Source organism: Rousettus aegyptiacus, unplaced genomic scaffold (assembly GCF_014176215.1).
Source record: "Rousettus aegyptiacus isolate mRouAeg1 unplaced genomic scaffold, mRouAeg1.p scaffold_m13_p_12, whole genome shotgun sequence".
Taxonomy (NCBI): Eukaryota; Metazoa; Chordata; class Mammalia; order Chiroptera; family Pteropodidae; genus Rousettus; species Rousettus aegyptiacus.
In genome coordinates this window covers 24,758,954-24,778,091 of record NW_023416287.1, presented here as the reverse complement: position 1 = coordinate 24,778,091, position 19,138 = coordinate 24,758,954, and the positions used below count along the sequence as shown (strand labels likewise).

Below are 19,138 nucleotides of genomic sequence, written 5' to 3'. Positions count from 1 at the left end.
TAATTCATTAGTTTTGTTGTTTATGGCTTTGGTTTTATCATTGTATAAGTGCTGTAAGCCTAAGGCATTTTTTTGATCTTTAAGCATTCTTATCATACACACACACACACACACACACACACACATTAACAATGTGAGTAATGGATGTGTTATTTATTTTGATCTTGGTAATCATTTTACAGTATATATCTATATCAAATCATCATGTTATATACTCTAAGTATATACAATATTTTATATCACTTATTCCTCAATAAAGCTGAAAATAAATGCCAAGCCCATTATAAAGGAGAGGAAATGTTTGAGAGAATCTGATTTAGCATCCAGGAAGGGGCAAAGAAGGCAAATTTCTCAAAAGTCAAGAGCAGACAGAAAAACCACTAATCTTTTAACAATGCCTAAAAAACTAAAAATCCTTGATCCATTCACCCTCAGTTTTCCTGCTGTAGTCTTCCTACTCAGTGAGAAAAATACTGATGTCCCAACAGAGAAAACAGGCTAAGGATATTTTCAAAGACTTCATAAGTAAAGAAATATGAATGGCCAATACATATGAAAAAAACATATTGCATTTCATCCACAGAGGCAGAAAGTGGAATGGCGGTTGCCAGAGGCTGAGGGAATAGGGGAGTGGGGAGTTATGTGTTTAATAGGTACAGATTTTCAGTTTGGGAAGATGAAAAAGTTCTGATAATGGCTACACAACAATGTGAATGTATTTAATGCCACTGAACTATTAACTTTAAAATGGTTAAAATGATAACTTTTATGTTAAGTGTATTTTACCAAAAAAAAAAAAAAATTATTTCATTGGCAAAGAAACACAAGTGAAAACGACGAGATGGCACTTTGTGCCCATTCTGTTGCCTCATTGAGGACACACAGTGAGCATAATAATAACCCGTGAGATGAGTGGATGTTACCAGTCTCACGACTCACTCTGAGGAAAGTCAACTGCCACATCTTGAGGACAGTCAGTGGCCCTACGAAGAGGCCTATGTGGAGAAGAACTGAAGACTCCAGCCAAGAGTCAATGAGTGAATCTTCTTGATCTGTTAGCTCTAGTCAAGGCTTCAACTTGACTAGAACCTCATTAGAGATCCTGTTCCAGAAACCCCCCGCTAAGCCATTCCCAGATTCCTGACCCCCAGAAATTATAAGATAATGAATATTTGTTGTTTTAAGCTACTGAGTTTTGGGGTAATTTGTTGTTACTCCTGATAAATAATTAAACTCCCTATCCCTCGATATCCAGTATGCTATAACAAAGTTCTTGCCAAATTACATTTTAGAGGTTAAAAAAAGTCAGTCACAGACCCTTACATAATTTTAAAGCCCTTTATTTAACATATTAATAACTGATGGATCTATAATTTTTTATTTTCTCTGTTGATTAAACTCAGACAGAAAAAGGTTTTTCAAAGGACTACAAGTTGCTATCATGACATTCAACACTCAAGCAAGCTGTGTATTTCAAAGAAGAATTGGGAAACTCTTTGTTGTATGGGGCTTCAGGGAAGAAGCCTTTCCAGCAGGCTCTCCCTGTGTAGCTCTAAGTCATCTCTGGATCTAGGATAACATGTCAGGGTCTTAGTTACAGCCTGGCTGGTTTTTGTCATCCCTGGCCTCTTTCTCCAGAACAGTGTGAATCAAAGGCCCAGGTTAAAGCTTAAACATCAAACCTAGAGACGAAAAGATGAGACCAAAGGAGACATAAATAAAACCTTTGTCTAGTGAGACGATATGGCAGCAGGCTAAGCTATCATCTAATATCAGCCTGAAGTAACATTTTCCCTTCTTTATTTTGTGAACTTTACCTCATCTTTCACAACCATTTTTTTTTTTTTAAACCTCCCATGACAATCAGCCTGAGTTTGCCTGGTAAAAAGATCACTGTGGGAGACTATCTTCTAATTTGAACATTTCAGAGGCCAGTTTCTTGGTTTTTTCTATCACTAGATGGTAAATTCCAAGAAGGCAGAGATTGCACCTAGCTCACACTTCACCCTAAGAGCTAGTACACTACCTGGCACATAGTACATACTTACTGAGTAGTCTATGAATAACTGCATTGAATTTACTTTCCGTCTCTGAAGGTCTATCAATTGAAGGGCTTCTGCTGAGTGCATATGGGTATAACATGGTGCAAGGAGTTGGAAGGGCTATGAAACTTAACATGGCATATACCTGAAGCACTTAAAAAAGACTATTGAGTCCTCATGTGTTTCCACTGGAATCCAGTAGTTCTTTAGGCATAAACACAAAGGTGTGACTGTTCTAGCAAGTTATGTGATTTTAAATATTCTATATAGTTTCTATGGTACCTGAAATCAATTAGCATGCATTGAGTACTTACTATATGTGATGAAGGCAAAGCAGTTATTAAGGTGAGCATTACCATTAATAAGCAAAGTTTAGAATTGAAAAGAACAGATAAGGGTAAGGGTACAGATGATTTTTTTTCTTTCTAATGTTCTGTATTTCCAAATTCTCCAATTAGCATGTATTGGTTTTAAAGTCATAAGAAAATAAATGGTACTCCTGAAGGGGAGGAATGAGGTGGGGAAAGCATTAGGCAGGTCAACAAAAATGAGGCAGGAAGAAGTACGCCCTGATGGGAAATCATAATGAAAGAACACAAGCTTTGGAGTCTACAGATCTAGGTCAAATCTCAGCACTGCTGCACATTCGCTGTGTCTCTGGGCAGATAGCTTTGCCTCTCTCGGTTTCCTGATTTGTAAAGTAGGGATAATGGTGTCTTCTTTAGGTAGAGAATGAAGATTAAATGAGATAATACACTGAGGCTCTCAGCACAGTGGTAAGAGCAGAGGAAATGGTGGCTATTATTTTGCTACCATTATGAGTGACAGAGAATGATATCTGATGCAACTCCTGGGGTCATAACAGCTGTCCCGAATTTCTCTCCTAATATACAGCTATAGAGCTTTCCCCTCCTCCTTTCTTCTATCGCCTTTTTAATAGCCTTTTCTTCTATTCCACTGCTTTTGTCTCTGTCACTGGTAACCAGTAATATCCAGTTGTGTGCTTAGGGCTAGGAGTGGGATCTAGTTTAATAAGGCAAGGGCCAGGTCCTGTGATCCATGATTCTAGCCATCCTACCAACTCAGTATGTCATTTCAAGTCTCTTACTTACTCTTGGAAACTCCGTGTCATCTAACCTATAAAATGTGGACAAGATCCCTACCTTTACTTACTACAGAAAAATATTGGGAGGAAAAAAATATCTAAATAAATAGTCCCTGGCGATGACAAAGTAACTGGTACTAGACTTGTCCTTCTGTTGTAAACAACTAGAAAACTAGACAAAATATACGAAAAAACTGGCTTCATATATTGGACACAGGTAGCATAGGATTTTGATCTGGAATAAGGGAAATGAGATATTTATGACTGCCCCAGCTTTCTGTCTGGAGATACTTTCTGGTCCACAGTGTAAAGAGTGAGAATCCAAGTAGAGGACAGCAGTGTCCTACTGAGATGACAGAGACTGGAGTTTGAGGTGCCAGGAATTTGTGAGACAGAGTCCTGGAGAGGAGAAAGAGCTCCTGAAATTGGCATAGGGGCAAACGAGGGGCTGTTTTGTGCATCATAGGAAGCTTAGTGGCATCCTTGGCCTCCACCTCCTAGATGCCAGTAGTACATCCATGGTTGTGACAACCAAAAACATCTCCAAACATTGCCAAATATCGCTGGGGGCGGGGGGGGGGGGCAAAACCACCCCTGGTTGAGAACCACTGGTGTAGAGTAAATATTGCGTTATCTACACAAATGAGGAAGGAGAGAAGCAACTGTAATAACATATAGGGTAATAGTAGTTAGAAGAAAACTAGTCCTGGGCTGGAGCTGGAGCTGCGGAGGTCCAGCTGTACTGGCTCATTCTTGGTGGCAGAGCAGCAGTCCTCTCAGGAATAGCTGGGCTGTGGCACCTGGGACCATCTCATGTGAGACAGCAGCTTTTCCTAAATGAACTCTGCTACCTAGGCATAGAGATATACCCATTGAAGGAAATAAAGATTTAACTGTTTACTTCAAGCAAATGAATCTAGTTCTAAGGATCTATTTAAGGAGAGCTATATCTGTTAATGCTATCGAGATTTACTCTAAACAGTAACTATTAATTTCACGGAATTAAAATGGATTGTCTATTTTATGCAAACATGTTCTTTCAGATCTTTTCTATTATTCAGTCATACATCTAGTTCTTCGGTGATTTTTTTTAAAAAAATCTGTCATTTTAATTACTTATCAACACAGTTTTAGAAGAAAAAAAAATCTGCCCCCAACATTTCTCACCTCCTCTTATGAGAAATTATTATTTTAGTTCCACCTCTGGAAGTACATTCTAACGATCTATGTGCCACAACTCTGCATCTGCAACTATGACAACTCATTAAAAATGCCACCCCCTTAAATTCCTTTATGGTGTATAAATTTGATGTTCAAAAACAAATATTTTGCCATGAATTAACCTATTGAATAATATTAACCTAACTTAAATTGGCTTCTATAGCACTTCTACCATCTGTAAATATATTTATTGTACACAAAAGTGTACAAGAAAATCTTTTGTTAGCTAGTCATTAGGCTTCATTATAAATATTCTCTAATATTTAAAATATAGCAATATAGTTCTCAAGCTATGATTCAATAATGAGAATATTCACTCACCAAACACACTGGGTAAGATATGTACAAGGCGATCCACTACAAGATTGTTTGTGGGAGTAAAAAAGTCTCAACAACTTAAACATCCATCAAGAGACATCATGTTAAATAAATTATAGTTCAACCATATACTGGATCACTCTGCAGCCACTAAAAATATGAGATCTACATGTACTAACTTGGCAAGATACCTTGATATAGCATTAAGTGAAAAAAGGAAGATAAAAAATGGTATCTATGGTAAAATTCCATTTGTATTTCTAAAAAATAGATATGTGTGCTGTTTGTGTGTAATATGCATGTATCTGTATGTATGTGTGTGTTTGTAATTGCAGAGACAATATCTGGAAAGATACACAAAAGTTATTTACAATGATTACCTCTAAGAAGAACTATTAAGGAGACCCAGAGCTTCTACATTTCACTCCATATTCTGTACTATTTATTTTTATGGCTATTTTTTTTTAAAGAAATGGATAACAAATGTCTTTATCACAAGCATCGTAAATATCATACATATGCTGAAGTGAGACTTCTCCCAAGGACTAGTAGCAGTAAGTCTACAACAAGAACAAAGACATACTCTGAGCTATTCTGCAGAGCTCATTGTCTGAAATCACCAATGACTTCTAGGAGAGTGAATTCTGAGGCTGAACAAAGAAAGGCTATACCCTCAAAAAGGAAATCTAAGAAGTAACTCTTTTCCAGCAATGTTAAAATAATTCTAGGGTTTTTGCAATGTGCCAAATCAGGAACATTCTACAGAAATAGAACTCTGTTACTTATGAAATTGCTTTGAATAACTGGGATGGGTACTATTTTCAGAAGTTAGAAGTTTACACTGTATTTCTGGATTTTGATATATTTTTTAAACCAAAGTGATATCATTGTGCCAATTTTGAATCGCAATTCAAGCACAATCAAACGTGGCCAAGAGCTGCCCTATGCCCAGCATAGGAGAGAGACACAAGGCAAAGGCTGGCCGGGGAAAGGCACGGCTCTGCAGGGCTCCAGCTGAAAGCAGTGGGCACTGTCTGAGTCCATGCATATAGCAACCAGTTTCTAAGGCAGTGTGTTCATGAACAAAATGAGAATCCAAGGCAGAAAATTACAGGTAATGGTTATAAGCCCACTCACTCTTGGATTCTAAAAGCAAGTCTTGTAGTGGAAAGGTACAATATGTGGCATTCTAATGGAGAAGGTGGTGACCATTATTGCCACCACTCTGCACCTTCCCCCACCCCAGGTTACTCAGCTCACATTCTCTGGGGGCACAGAATCAAACACATGGGATTAAATAAGGAGTATTGGTATTTTAACTGATCAGCATATCACGGGCAGGCAAGATGGCTAGGAAAGCCAACTCTCCCATCATTCTGCATTGACATGGTGATGCTAAAACTGTCCATGACCAGAAGCAGATTTCGCTAACCTCACCAGCACCTGGGACAACACCACGGCCCTCTGTTCCATTTCTACCAAAATTCAATTGTTCGGTTTCTTCTAGGAAGTAGTTTGTCAAAACTCTGTGCCTGACTGGTTAGAATGAAAATGAACACAAGGCATTTATTGCAGATAATCCACTTCCCCACAGTAATACAAGGAAATGGTTAGTGCTTCTAACCCACCACAATGGATAGGGTATATGAGAGAAAAAAGATGAGTAAATGTTCTAATTTTCAATAAGGAGGAGAGAGGTACATTTCATAAACCTATACGTCATGGACAACTGAATCTGATACTTAAACAGGTGGTAAAGTGTGGGGGTGGAGACTGTCATTTGTGACACCTATTACGTATCCAATTCCGCTGGGCAAGTATTATTATCCCCATAAAACATACGAAAAAACTGAGGCTCAGAGAATTTCTTTAACTTTTCTAAGGACACCAAGTAAAAAAAGTGATAAAGCCCCTCAAGCCCGAAACCCTGTACTTTCTCCCCATTCAACAGAGAAACTGAGGCCACCAAGCTCAGCCGTCAGCCACCATGTTTGGCCCACCTCTGTCTGATCACAAATTTAGCAGAGTTCAAGCATTTACATTCCCATATTGCTGTCTGCCCCTAAATAATCAACTTTTTACCTTTTTGAAGAAATTGAAAAAATGGACCTCTTATTAAGGCCTAATTTCTTAATTTAGAGAAAGCAAAAGAGGGACTGGGGCACCGGTTATAAAGAAGAGCGAGAAATAGAAAAGCAGTCACGTTACTGCAGCTTCATAAGTTGGGCATGAAGGTACACCTTCCCTGGTTTAAGACAATACTACCTTCTGGGAGGGAAAAAGGCCATTTGCGGTTAGTGTTATAGGATTTTTGTTTTTCCCTCAGCTGATCACTGTGGCATGGTGCCAGGGTTCCTGCTGCCTGGACTCCACCAAAATTTCCTGGACAGTTGAGGCAAAGGCTTTATTTCACAACTAGCATACAACCCGCTTTCCAGTAAAACTGCCAAGGCATCTTTGAACATATCGCTTCTCTTGGGTTATTTTTCTCTACCCTTGCCTTCAAATACTTCAAGTTTTCCAAGTCAACAGGAAACATCTCGTGCAAAATCGAACAAGATCCTGCTTCTGAGTGCAAGTTCCTATTTGATGCACCAACACGTGTTTCCATGCCAGTCACAAAATGTAAAGTGGCACTGGTACACAAAAGTAGGTGACAAAAACCGCTGATGGATGCATACATCAAGTGCGACTTCTGCAACAGAATTCCTGGGGTACACCTTGTGTTAGGCCATAAATGGAACGTTCTTGTACTGTCACAGATCACCCTAAGAAAGTGAAAGGTTACAGGATGTGGCAGATGCTGAACAAACCAAGCTGGCCTGCAGGTTTAAAGTCTTGTAATAGACAGACTAAGTGGAAGCTAGATTATTTTTTTTCTTGCTCTTTACTAATGTTTCGTGTTAATTTTATTGATCCAGCTGTAGGAACAGGCAGCTTCCTGTTTTGACTGAGGAGGCAAGAGACAGGCTTCCAGCCCCACAAAAGCAAGCCCACAATTGCCTCCTCTTGTTTTTTTTACTTTGTTCCTTTAAAAGTTAAATTTGAGGTCCAGGAGTCTGTGAGGTCCCATGAAAACACATGCCACATTTGAAGCTCGTCTTTTTTTCCTGGGGAAAGCTTTCATTCTTTCTATTAGATTCTCAAAGAGATCTGCAATCCAGCAAGGTGAAGAACAAATATCTTAAAGCCTTCAAGAATGTCCTGTTGAAATTCTCATCCATAAAAAAAAAGATGAAATATTGCTGTTTGTGACAACATTGGTGGATTTTGACGGTATTATGCGAAGTGAAATAAATCAGACAGAAAAGGACAAAAACCATATGATTCATTCATGTGGAATACAAAACAAAAAAGTAACAAACAAAACAAAACAAACATATACAAACTCATACATACAAACAGCGTGATGGTTACAAAAGAGAAAGAGGATTGGGGGAGGGCAAATGGGTCAAGGGGTGATGGAAGGAAACTAGACATTGGGTGGTGAGCACACAACAGAGTATGCAGATATCAAAGTATAGTGCTGTACATCTGAAATTTATACTATGTCATTAACCATTGTAACTTCAATAAGAAAAAGTATCACCAATCCTCCCCACCCCCATCCCTCCAAAAAACCCATGTCCTATTGCAATATAGTCCCTTTTGAGTTGCAAGTGTTATAGGCTTACTGAGTATATGGCAGAGAATGAGAATAAGCCCAGGACAGGGAAGAGGGAAGGCCAGGGCTGGCAATGAAGCCAGATGTGAGCCAGAGCAAAATGTAACCCATTTCACTTTGTCCTGGCACTGGCCCTAGCCCTGAAGCGTGTGTGACAGAGAATTCTACAGTGTAACCATTAGAAGAAACCTTGAAAAGTATTGCTGCATTACAAGGGTGCGTCTTGAAGGGCCCATTTGGTTAAGGGATAGTAATGCATATGGTGACCGAGCTCTGGAGTTAGGCTGCCTTGCTCCACCACAGCCTTTGGTTAAGTAACCAAGCTGGGCCTGTTTTCTCAATGGTAAAGCGGAGATTAAAACAGTATCCTTCTCTTTGCTTATTCAAGGATACCTCAAGTAAACAGTCAGTAAAGGTCAGCCATCATGATTACTATTTGCATGTGACTTTATACTCCCTTTGTATTCATCTTTGTGTGTGACTCGTGCAGTGAGCACTTCCTGAGACTGAGAGATTTATTACAATCTCTATGCTAATTCTTCCATTTAAGAACTTGTGGCCACATGTATTAAAAGAATATTCTTAGCTTTGCTACTTAACTATTTTAGAATTTCTATATTCAAAGGACCAAAGCAAGATTATTTCCTTCACATTTTCCCTACATCTTTTTTTCTGAAGATATCACACAAAGCCTAAAATGATCTGAATACTCCTAAGCTTAACAGACATGATGACAAGATGAATTTTCCAACATTTGTCACTGATAACACTTACTGGCTAAAAATGTCTTGTATATATATGAGGCTTTGAGATTCTTTGTCCTGTTTTCATAACTATTCTATTTTATGTATGTGTTTATTTATTTATACCCCTCCCTTTCCTCACCAAGGACTGCAAGTAGCTTTAAGGACACACAAAAATTGACAAGTTAGCATAAAATAGAGCCAAGGAAGAAAAACAAAGAAGAAAGAAAACCAAAATCCCCGGGAATTGGGAAGGAAAAGGTATTATTCTTATTTCACAGAGAAGCACACCAGAGCACAGAGCTGGTAAACGACTTTTTGAAGATATGTGGGTTAAAAGCTAGAAATAACTTGAGACAAAGCCAGCTTTGTCTCGTAGGACTCTGGAGTCTGAGAAATTTACTTAAAACAAACTAACATGAAAGAGATCACCGTCCAGGTTGGCAAAGCTGGGCAGACCCGTTGAGCCTCCTGCATGAGAGTCCGGAGCTGCATGTGGGTGGAGCTTGGCGGAGAGGTAGTGCTGACCGCCATGGCGATAAGGGATATCATGGATCAGTTACTTGCAAAGTGCCAGGTTCCATTCTAAAAACGTTCTAAGCATCGCCTCATTTAATACTCTCCCCAGTACCTTGTGAAGTAGGTACTAGTATTCAAATTTTTCAAATGAGGAAAAGGAGGCCCAGGAAGATGGAATAACTTGCCCAAAGTCAGGAACTGCGTGGCAGATTTGGACCCAGGGAGTCAGACTCCGAGCCTGTTTGTAACCTTCAGCGTCTCCCAGGACCCTATGCAATCAAAGGCCGCCGACAGCCAAGCTGACAGCGTGAGAAGAGCAGGCATGGTGGGTGTGTTAAGGAAGTTGCAAGGCAAAACACGGACTCAGAAAACAAGAGAACCCAAGATGTAAACCTCCAGGCTTTTTATGGGGATGCTGGCAGCTTTCTAGGCAGGACAAGTTCCTTAAAGTGACTTTATAAGGAGTCAGGACACTGTTGTTTCCAAAACCAACCTGAACTGTGAGATAACAGGGTGATGATGATGATAATGATGGTGGTGGTGATAATTAAGGTTAGAGCCATCATTCAACTCTGTGAATACTTACCAAGCCTATACTATGTACCAGGCTCTGTACTAGGCACAATGATTTTGAACACAGGACTTTATAGAGAAGACTTTATATAACTTCCACAGCACATTAAATATTTTTAAACATTCAAAATTTTCTAAATTTTAAAATACAGCACCGCTAATTCTTCCATCTGAGAGGGGTATCAACTTCTCAGGCTATTCCTATTATGGTACTCTAAAAATTTATTATTTTTTTGTACAGGATCCCCTCCTACTCCTTAAGTCTTCAGAGGCTGCCCCCACCTTCCTCAGTTCTACCCAGTAATCACTTAGAGCTGAGCTCACTTCCTTCCATCAGATCCCCTCTACCTGGGCCTTTGATGGAGTCAGTAAAGCTATATGACAAAGACTTCCAATCCTCCCCTCTTCAGGCCACTGAGAGGATTGCACCTCCTGGCTCTTTTATGGAAATGGGTCATGTAAAGAGTCCTGGGCAAGAGTTGTGAGTAGAAGTGATGTTTGATGCTTGTCTCTTCCAGGATGAGTCATTTTACTGCCAGTGAGAGGTCCTCTGGAACTCTCTTTTTTCCTCAACATGGCCATGGCTATATTTCAGATGGTCCTTGGGTAACCAGCCATCCTGACAGCCCAAAATGAACATGAAGGACAAGTGAAAAATAAACTGTATAGTTTTAAATCACTTAGATTTGGGAGTTGTTACCCTGGTCCAACTTAGCCTCTTCTGACTAACGCAGCCTTTCACTGAGACTCAAAATTTCTGATTCTTAGTGATCGCCCCTTCTTTTTTTTCCAGGAGGTAGAACAGAGATGGAAATAGAAACAGCAGAGACAGAGACAGACAGAAATACAGATAGAGTTATAGGGATAGAGATGGAGATGGGGGATAGAGAATAGACATATGTAGATTAGATACAGATAAATTTTTCTAGTTTGAGGTGGGAGGAAGAGGGTGGGATGTGTGCTCTACCAGCCACCTTGCCAGTGTATGTATCTAAATTATTTAAATACAAAAGTAAATAGAAATTACAGCCTTAAGAACCCTTAGAGAAATCTTAAAATTTGAATCTAGAAATATAGGAATAAAAAAATTTTAATCAATAAGATAAAAGATACAAATGTCGTGCTGGAGTATAAAAAGCAATGTGCTTTGAATGAACTCACAAGACAGCACAGGAAGAATCTGTGCCAGCTCAGGGTTTCTCAACCTCAGAACTGTTGACATTTTGGGATAGAACATTTTTTGTTGTGGGAAAGGGCTGTCCTTCCATTGTAGAATGTTTAGCATCATCTCTGCCCTCTACCCACTAGATAACAGTAGCACTACCTCCAACCCAAAATGCCTCTGAGCGTTGCCAAACATCCCCTGGGGGACAAAATCACCTTCAGTTGAGAACTGCTGCACTAGCTATAATGACAACTAGATTTAAACCTTTTCCTACAGAATTGGGTAACGATTTTCTTTTATAAGCTTGGTCGGTCTCTTACTGAAAGGAATTCTATAAAGAAGAAGTGGAAGTCGAGAAGCAGCTCCGTCAGCAGCATTGTTAGCAGCAGTCGTGGGAATGACAGCTAGCCTTTACTGAGTGCACTAAGCTTTGGACGCCTCCCTCAATCCTCGTGACAACCTAGGAGCCCGCAGGATTGTCATTCTCAGTCTACAGATGAGGAAACTGAGCAAAGTGAAGTGTAGCAACTTGCCCAAGGTCAGAAAGCTGGTAGGTATAAAAAAAAAAACGTGCAAGAAAACACAAGTTTTTTTTCACTATAATTGGAGAAATATAAATTGAAACAAAAATGATTTTATTCTGCCTATATCATTAGAAAAGTTTCTAAAAATTACAAATACTAGTGTAGATAAGAACCTTGGAAAAAGTGATTTTCATCCCTTTTCTGGAGGACAAACTAGAATATGGACAAAAAATTATTTGTATATAAATGTCTAATCACTATTTTATATACCTGAAACTAATATGTTTTATGCCAACCATAACTGAAAAATAAATTTAAAAAAATTTTTAAAGGAAATACTTTTCATGAAAAAAAAAATCTGTTTTAATGTGATAAAGCAATTTCTCTTATAGGAATTTAGCTTGAAGAATAATTTAAGTTACACACAAGATTTTAACTAGAAGGGCATTGAACACAGATCTTTATAATAGCAAACATTAGAAACAATGAAAATTGATCAAAGAAAGGGCACTGTTTATTTTTATAATGAATTTTTAAAGTTGTTTCAGAGAAAAATAAAACTACTTCAGAAAAACACAAAGAACAGGAAAAAATAATCTGACAAGGATCTTAAAAGTAAAAGGGCCATTATTTCTTGATGCCCAGCAGATTTTTTAATTGAAAGTATTATTGAAATATTAAAATTCCCATACAGTGCTAAGAAATAACACAGGCAGATCACATGAACCTTCACCCACTTTCCCCCAATGTACTTCAAACTATAGTATATTGACACTGATACAATCTAACAATCTTAGATTTCTTCAGTTTTACTGTACTCATTCATTCGTGTCTATACATTTTATCACATGTATAGTTTCATGTACCCATGACCACAGTTAAGATACAGAATATTTCCATCACTATAGCCTCTCTTGTGTTGCCCTTAATAACTATACCCATCTCCCTCCTGCCCACCCCGAACACAGACCCTGGTATCCACTTATCTGTTCTCCAATTTCTAAACATTTTGTAATTTCAAAAATAATACATAAATGGAGTCATACAGTAGTTCTTTTGGAATCGGCTTTTTACCCTCATGCAGCATAATTTCCTGGAGATTCATCCAAGTGTTGCATGTATCACTAGACTAGTTCATTCCTTTTTATTACTGAGTGGTATTCCCTGGTATAAATGCACTACAATTTGTTTAATCATTTTACAGCTGGAGGATATCTTTTGGGCTCTTACGAATACATCTGCTATGACACTCATGTACAGATTTTTGCATGGACATAAGTTTTCATTTCTCTCAGATAAATGTCCAAGAATGTAATTGCTGGGTCATATGAAAGTTATATGTTTAGTTTTATATGAAACTGCCAAAATGTTTTCAAGAGCGGCTGTTTTATATTCCCACCAACAATGTATAAATGATCTGGTTTCTCTACCTCCAGTATTTGGTGTTGTCAGTATTTTTTATTTTAGCATTCTGATAGGTATCATTATAGTTTTAATTTGTATTTCTGTAATGGCTAATGATATTGAACATTTTGTGGATATCTTCTTCAGAGAAATGTCTCTTCATGTCTTTTGCCCATTTTCTAATAGGATATTTTTACTGTTGAGTTTTTTGAGTTCTTTATATACTCTAAACATTAGTTCTTTATCAGATATCAAATTTGCAAATATTTTCTCCTGGTGTGTACCTTGTCTTTGCATCTTCTTCATGTGGGCTTTCAGAGAGAAAATGTTTTTAATTTTGATGAGGTCCAATTTATCAATTTTTTTCTATTCTATCATCTCCATTTGCTTCTTTTTATAACTTAGATTTCTTCACTGAGATTTTGTTTTTTCATTTGTTTTTAAGAGAATATGTAAATGATTGTTGAAGCATTTTCATGGTTGTTGCTTTAAAATCCTTGTCAGATAATTCTAACATTTGATTCGTCTCAGTGTTAGTGTCTGTGACTGCTTTTACATTTAAGTTGTGATTTTCAGTTTTTGGTATCAAGACAGGTGATCTTTGGTTATATACTGAGCATTTTGTTTATTATATTTAGAGACTCTTGGTCCTATTTAAATTCTTTACTTTAGTATGCAGCCGCTCTGTTTAGGTTTACCACACAGACCATGGCCTACTTTTGTGAGCTGTGGTTCCAGTGACAGTTTAATTTTCAGGGGCTTTGCTGTTTGTTTTGGTCTACGTGGTTGATCTGGTACTGCTCCACAGGTCCCTGTTGGAGCTGCCTGAGGGACTGGCCTGGCCTATGGTGTCTCTTGGTGGAGGAGGGGGATCTCAGACCCCCTGGGAGGAGGCCTCCCAGGCAGGGCTACTTGTTTAGGTGGGATTTCCTTTTCCAGTGTTGCCAGCTGTTCTCCAGCTACCCCACTGAATGTGCGTAAGGGAGAAGAGTCTCAGGCCCATGGCGACAAAGGTGCCTCCTAGGCTCAGATCACTTGCTGTATTGGCAGAATCCCCTTGTTTGTGCCTCCTGACCACCTAAGTCAGGCTGAGCAGGGGAGAGAAGTCTCAGATGCAATGGAGGAGAGCGCTTCCCATGACCACATACCATTATGGGTCTCCTATCAATCCCCTTTCTGGATGCTGGGTTAGACTGATGCTGTTAGATGAACAACTGGTCAATCCTGGGGAGAAATGAGCCTATCTGGGCCCCTTCTTGTTGCTAGGTTGCAAGTCAGGATGCATGGGGTCCTGGTCACCTTATTCTGCTGTGTAGGCAGACATAAGACACCCTGCTTCTGTGTTGCTCCTTCAGTCCTGGGGCCCCAAAACAACTTACTTTCCTCTTACCACTTTCCTTTGGAAATTTCTCCAAACTTTGGTTGCCTCTTATGTTTCCAGGTTTATAGTTGTACTTAACAGGAAGAAGCAGGGAGAAATGACTCTATGCCACCTTGTCAGATTAGAAATCCCAAAAGATTTTAAAAATTTCATTACTCATTAAGGCTACTATAATTTCATCAAATAAAGAAAAATGTAAATCTTTTGGTCTTATTTCATTAAACAAAAAAAGTGCAACTTTTACTAGAGAAAAATCAAACATCATTCTCTAGCCTGCATCAATCAAGCAAGGTAATTAAAAGGGGTCCTCAAGTTTTAGGACATATGAGCAGTAACTAGACCTGACATTGCTGGCCTTAAGACAAATTAGCTTCTCCAATTTCAAATGGGTAAAATAATTTCTAATAGTTTTAAGTCTGATGTCTAGTAGGCACAAAACTCTGCAAGAATAAATGACATCTTTTATACATCTGTTACATTTAAACTCAATTCTTAGCAAGGCCCAGAAATATGTAAAAAGTAGTCACTAGGGGGCAGTAGATTCACACACAGCCCCGCAGCAAGCACGTGCAGGCACCTCTCAGACTCTAGACACAAAGCTCCAGTATAGGTATCATTGACTAAAAACAAAGCATAGTATCTTAATCCATTCTCTCCCAAACTCTGCTTCTAAAATGGCATTTGCCCATGGGTAACTTCCTCATCTTTTTATTTACACCGTGCCTAAGATTCCCTAATATTTTCCAAGAGCTCTTTGTAAAAGAAAATTCTGCACATAACTGCTGAATATATAGTAAAGAAATGGAACTAAACCTCTTTGCTTGTTTGTTTTTAAATGTTATAAAATGTGATCGGAATACAGTTTCTTAAGACCATTGCTTTAAAAATCAGTCTTTAGGGGTATCCTTATAGCCATAATCTCACACAGCATAGAGAAATATTTGCTGAACAAATAAAGAAACAACTTCACTAGAAACATGCTTTCTTCATGATGGAGAAATGTAGTGATAATTTTCTACTCCAAGTAGCATCATATCTCCTCACAGATGTTCATTTCTCTACTGTTTTTTTTATAAAGAAAAAAAGCCAGGGGCTTTAGAGAGAGGCCAGTTTAAGACTACCCTAAAGACTTTCCCAGTGAGAGTTGAGCAAATCCTCTGGGTTTATGTAAACATATATACGTATTTAACTTAGAAATTATCTTATCCTAAAGTATACATAAGATCAACCACAGCTTAAATGTGATGATAAAGTTAAAACTCATAATCAGGGTACTATGATACTTTATATCTATTTTTAATCTTATCAAATTACACTTATTGTGTTTTTCATTTATTCATTCAACCAGCCTTTACTGGGCGTGCACCTACTGTGTGCCAGGCACTGCACTCCTATTCTCTACTCACATATAAGGGTCTAGGTTTAGAAGGCAAGAGTTGCAAGCACTGCAATTAGACAAAGTAGAGAACAAAACATGAATCCTGACAGGCAAACAGAAGGGGCCCAGTAATGAATTAAAAAGGATTTACACTTAAAAGTTATGTTTCCATAACAGGGAGCTTGCTGGTCTGCAAAAGGCAGCCACTCGGCAGACGAAAATCATAATTTATGACTTCAAAGGGCAAAGAACCAAGAATTAGAAGAGTTCCCGGTCTAAATGAGAAAATATTTTTTTCTGGACAGGAAAAGTTATTAAGGATTCCATTCATTCCAGCAAACAGTTAAAATTCCTAGCTTGTTTTCTTCCCTTGGTTTTAACACAAGAAGTTGGATCCTACCTGGTGTGGGAAATTTAACTGAGAAGGCAAGGCCCTCTCTCCGAATAGAGCTTCTTCAACAACGGGGTTGAGAGGGGAACTCAATGGGCAGTGGACAGACACAATACTGGTCAAATGAACCAGAGTCCTGGTCATTCCTGAGAGGGTGCTGATATTGACGATATTCTGAGTTAGCAGAAAGAATGTAGCAGAGACTGAAAGAGGTAACTAAATATTTGACTTCAACTTACTACTTAGTACTGACTCATACCTGGATGTGTGTATTTCTTTTAAAGCTTTGCCTTTGAAGTCAGCCTGACCCAGATCTGAGTCTCAGCTTACTACCATTCTTTGGGTAACATATTAATATGTAACCTCTCCAAGGCTCTATTTCCTCTTGGGTAACACAGAAATTATAATAGTATTCATTCCTTGCAGGTGAATGTGAGAATCAGAAGGAAGGGTACATATAAAATGCATAGCACAATGGCTGGAATGTAAGTGTACAATAAATGATACACTATTAATCTGTCTTCTCTTAATTGTGTATAGCCTTCTTTGTCCTACAAATATATAACAGCAAATGATAGTAGTGATGATATATGTTTGACTATTTTAATCAAGCTGTTTTCTTATATTTTAAGAAGACACAGCTGAGTGACAAGCATGAATAAATGTTCACTTGGAGAAGCCCTGGAGGAAAGCTATAGGGTCAAACCATGTGGTCACTACTATTCACCTGGATTGAAAAGATAAATGCCTGTAGGTGTGGCTCTCAAACTGGAATACAGCCTGTTTTTCAACTGTGTCGGGATTTTTTTTTTTTTTAAACTGTAACTGCAGGCAAAGTACGCAGAAGTAAACAAGTCTTCTCCCACAGCAGGTACCCTTGAAACTCAAAAGTAAGGAGTGATGGATGAGAGATGTCACAGATGGCAAATAGCATCCTTGAGCCTTTAAAAATAAGTCTATGCTTAAACTATTATCATCACTAATGACTATTTCCAGTTATCTACAATTTAGCAGTCTAAAATAGAGACTTTTTTTTTAAGGGACAAAAATATCACGATTAGTAGTAGTCTGTACAGAGGGACAACTAGGAAACAGGAATTACCAGGCCATCCCATGCATGACCTTGGTGATTTTCTTCATAATCTTGGGGTTCAACCTGCCATTGTAGAAAATGAGACAACTAGGGGAGCTTGGTGGTTTTCAAACTCTTTTTGCCCCTGACATCCTTTTTTCTAATAAATGCTTATCTGGCAGCCCATGAGGTAAATAAGCTGATATGGGTGAGCAAAAGTAGAGAGTCCGTGGTCTCCATAAGCTCAGTACTTCTCCCAACCTTGAACCTAGAGCTCCTAAAGGGCTGCCTGGAGCACAGTTTGAAAACCACTGTTCCAGAAGCTACGACATTCACTAACTCTGTGGGCCTTAATCATATATTCTTATGGTTTATCCTTCACTGCTTGGGCCACATGATTAGGACACGCTGCTGCTTTCCAACAGTAGCAAGCAAAAGTTCAAAATCCCATTCTAGAACTGAAAATTAAGTCTAGATGGCTGACTCAAAATAAAATCGAACCTGCATAACTCCATCCAGGAAGTGGTAACAAGTACAGAGATGCACTGCTATGCAGAATACTCAAACTTTCCAAATAAAATCCATCAAGCTGATATGTGATAGGAAGTACCAGATTTTGTTGAATGATTTCTCAGAGAATTGGTTCATCGGTCTCCTCCTCTCCCTCCCTCAGAATCTTAGATCCAGTTTAGAGGGTGCTAGGTCATTAGGCACAAGGTTTAATATCACTTAAGGCACCTATAAAGAAATCAACTTTAAAATTATTTACATATCTAAAATATACCCTTACTCTTCTTTAAAACAATGACACATCCAGAATTACATAAATTCTATTTTGCAAGTTTGGATTTAACAGCTTATCATTTCTTCTGAAAATAAAATTTTCTAGATTTACAAACAGATACTGTGCTTGCTGGAAAATTACTGCTTGGCTATGTCCATGGGAACATAGGCTGTCACCCATAGGAACGTAACATTCTAAGCAAACTTTCTGCTCCTGTAAACCCACTTATGCACCTGACCTGTGAGTTGACAGGCAGTGAATAGAAAAAGATAGCCCTTTGTGTTTAGACGGAATGAAGAATGGGATTTGGGGCTTAAAACCTTGTACCTCTACATTTCAGGGCTGCTTAATTTGGGGTCTGAGTACCTCTGGCAGACCCAGCTGGCTGAAAAAAGAGTGTGTTTCCTATAACTCACTGAGTTCTGGTGGCCTGTGTGTCTTTCAGGGGCTGGTGGCTACAACATTTGGAGGCCCCAGCGAGATCTCAGGGAGTGGCCCTGAGATCTAAGACCAGTCTGGCCTCCGAAGAGGTTGCTGTCTCTGTTACGGATTCAAAGGGGTGGCCAACCTGAGACGTTCCAGGGCCTTTGAATACCGTGACAGGGTTAATGCAATCATCAAGGACACAACTTTCGGGACACACTTTGTTCCTAGTCCCACCGGGAATCTGGAATCTCCGAGGCCTCGCCATCCGGATAAAAGGTACCTTCCTGGTTCTGTTGACCAGTCATTGGGGGTCTGTGGAGAGACTGGACGCAGTCATATCTTCTGGACTGTGGCCAGGCCACGGGACGCTGCCTCCTGTGCCCTGTTGTCAGGTTCTGTTTATTGTCTCCGGTCCTGTCTAGGTTGTA

The 19,138-nt window shown here is 38.9% G+C and overlaps 1 protein-coding gene across 9 annotated transcripts in view; it reads right to left on the bottom strand.

Moving 5' to 3' along the window:
* The window catches only part of SHLD1 (shieldin complex subunit 1), a 66,943-nt gene that overhangs the window by 31,206 nt on the left and 16,599 nt on the right, over positions 1-19,138 (bottom strand). The window contains exon 3 of one of the 9 annotated variants that reach the window (XM_036229650.1): positions 172-3,998. The exons of the other annotated variants lie outside the window; for them this stretch is intronic. Coding sequence (XP_036085543.1) covers positions 3,895-3,998 — 104 coding nt within the window. The 3' untranslated portion in view covers positions 172-3,894. Of the gene's footprint in view, positions 1-171; positions 3,999-19,138 lie in introns of those variants that run through there. 9 annotated transcript variants of the gene reach the window in all.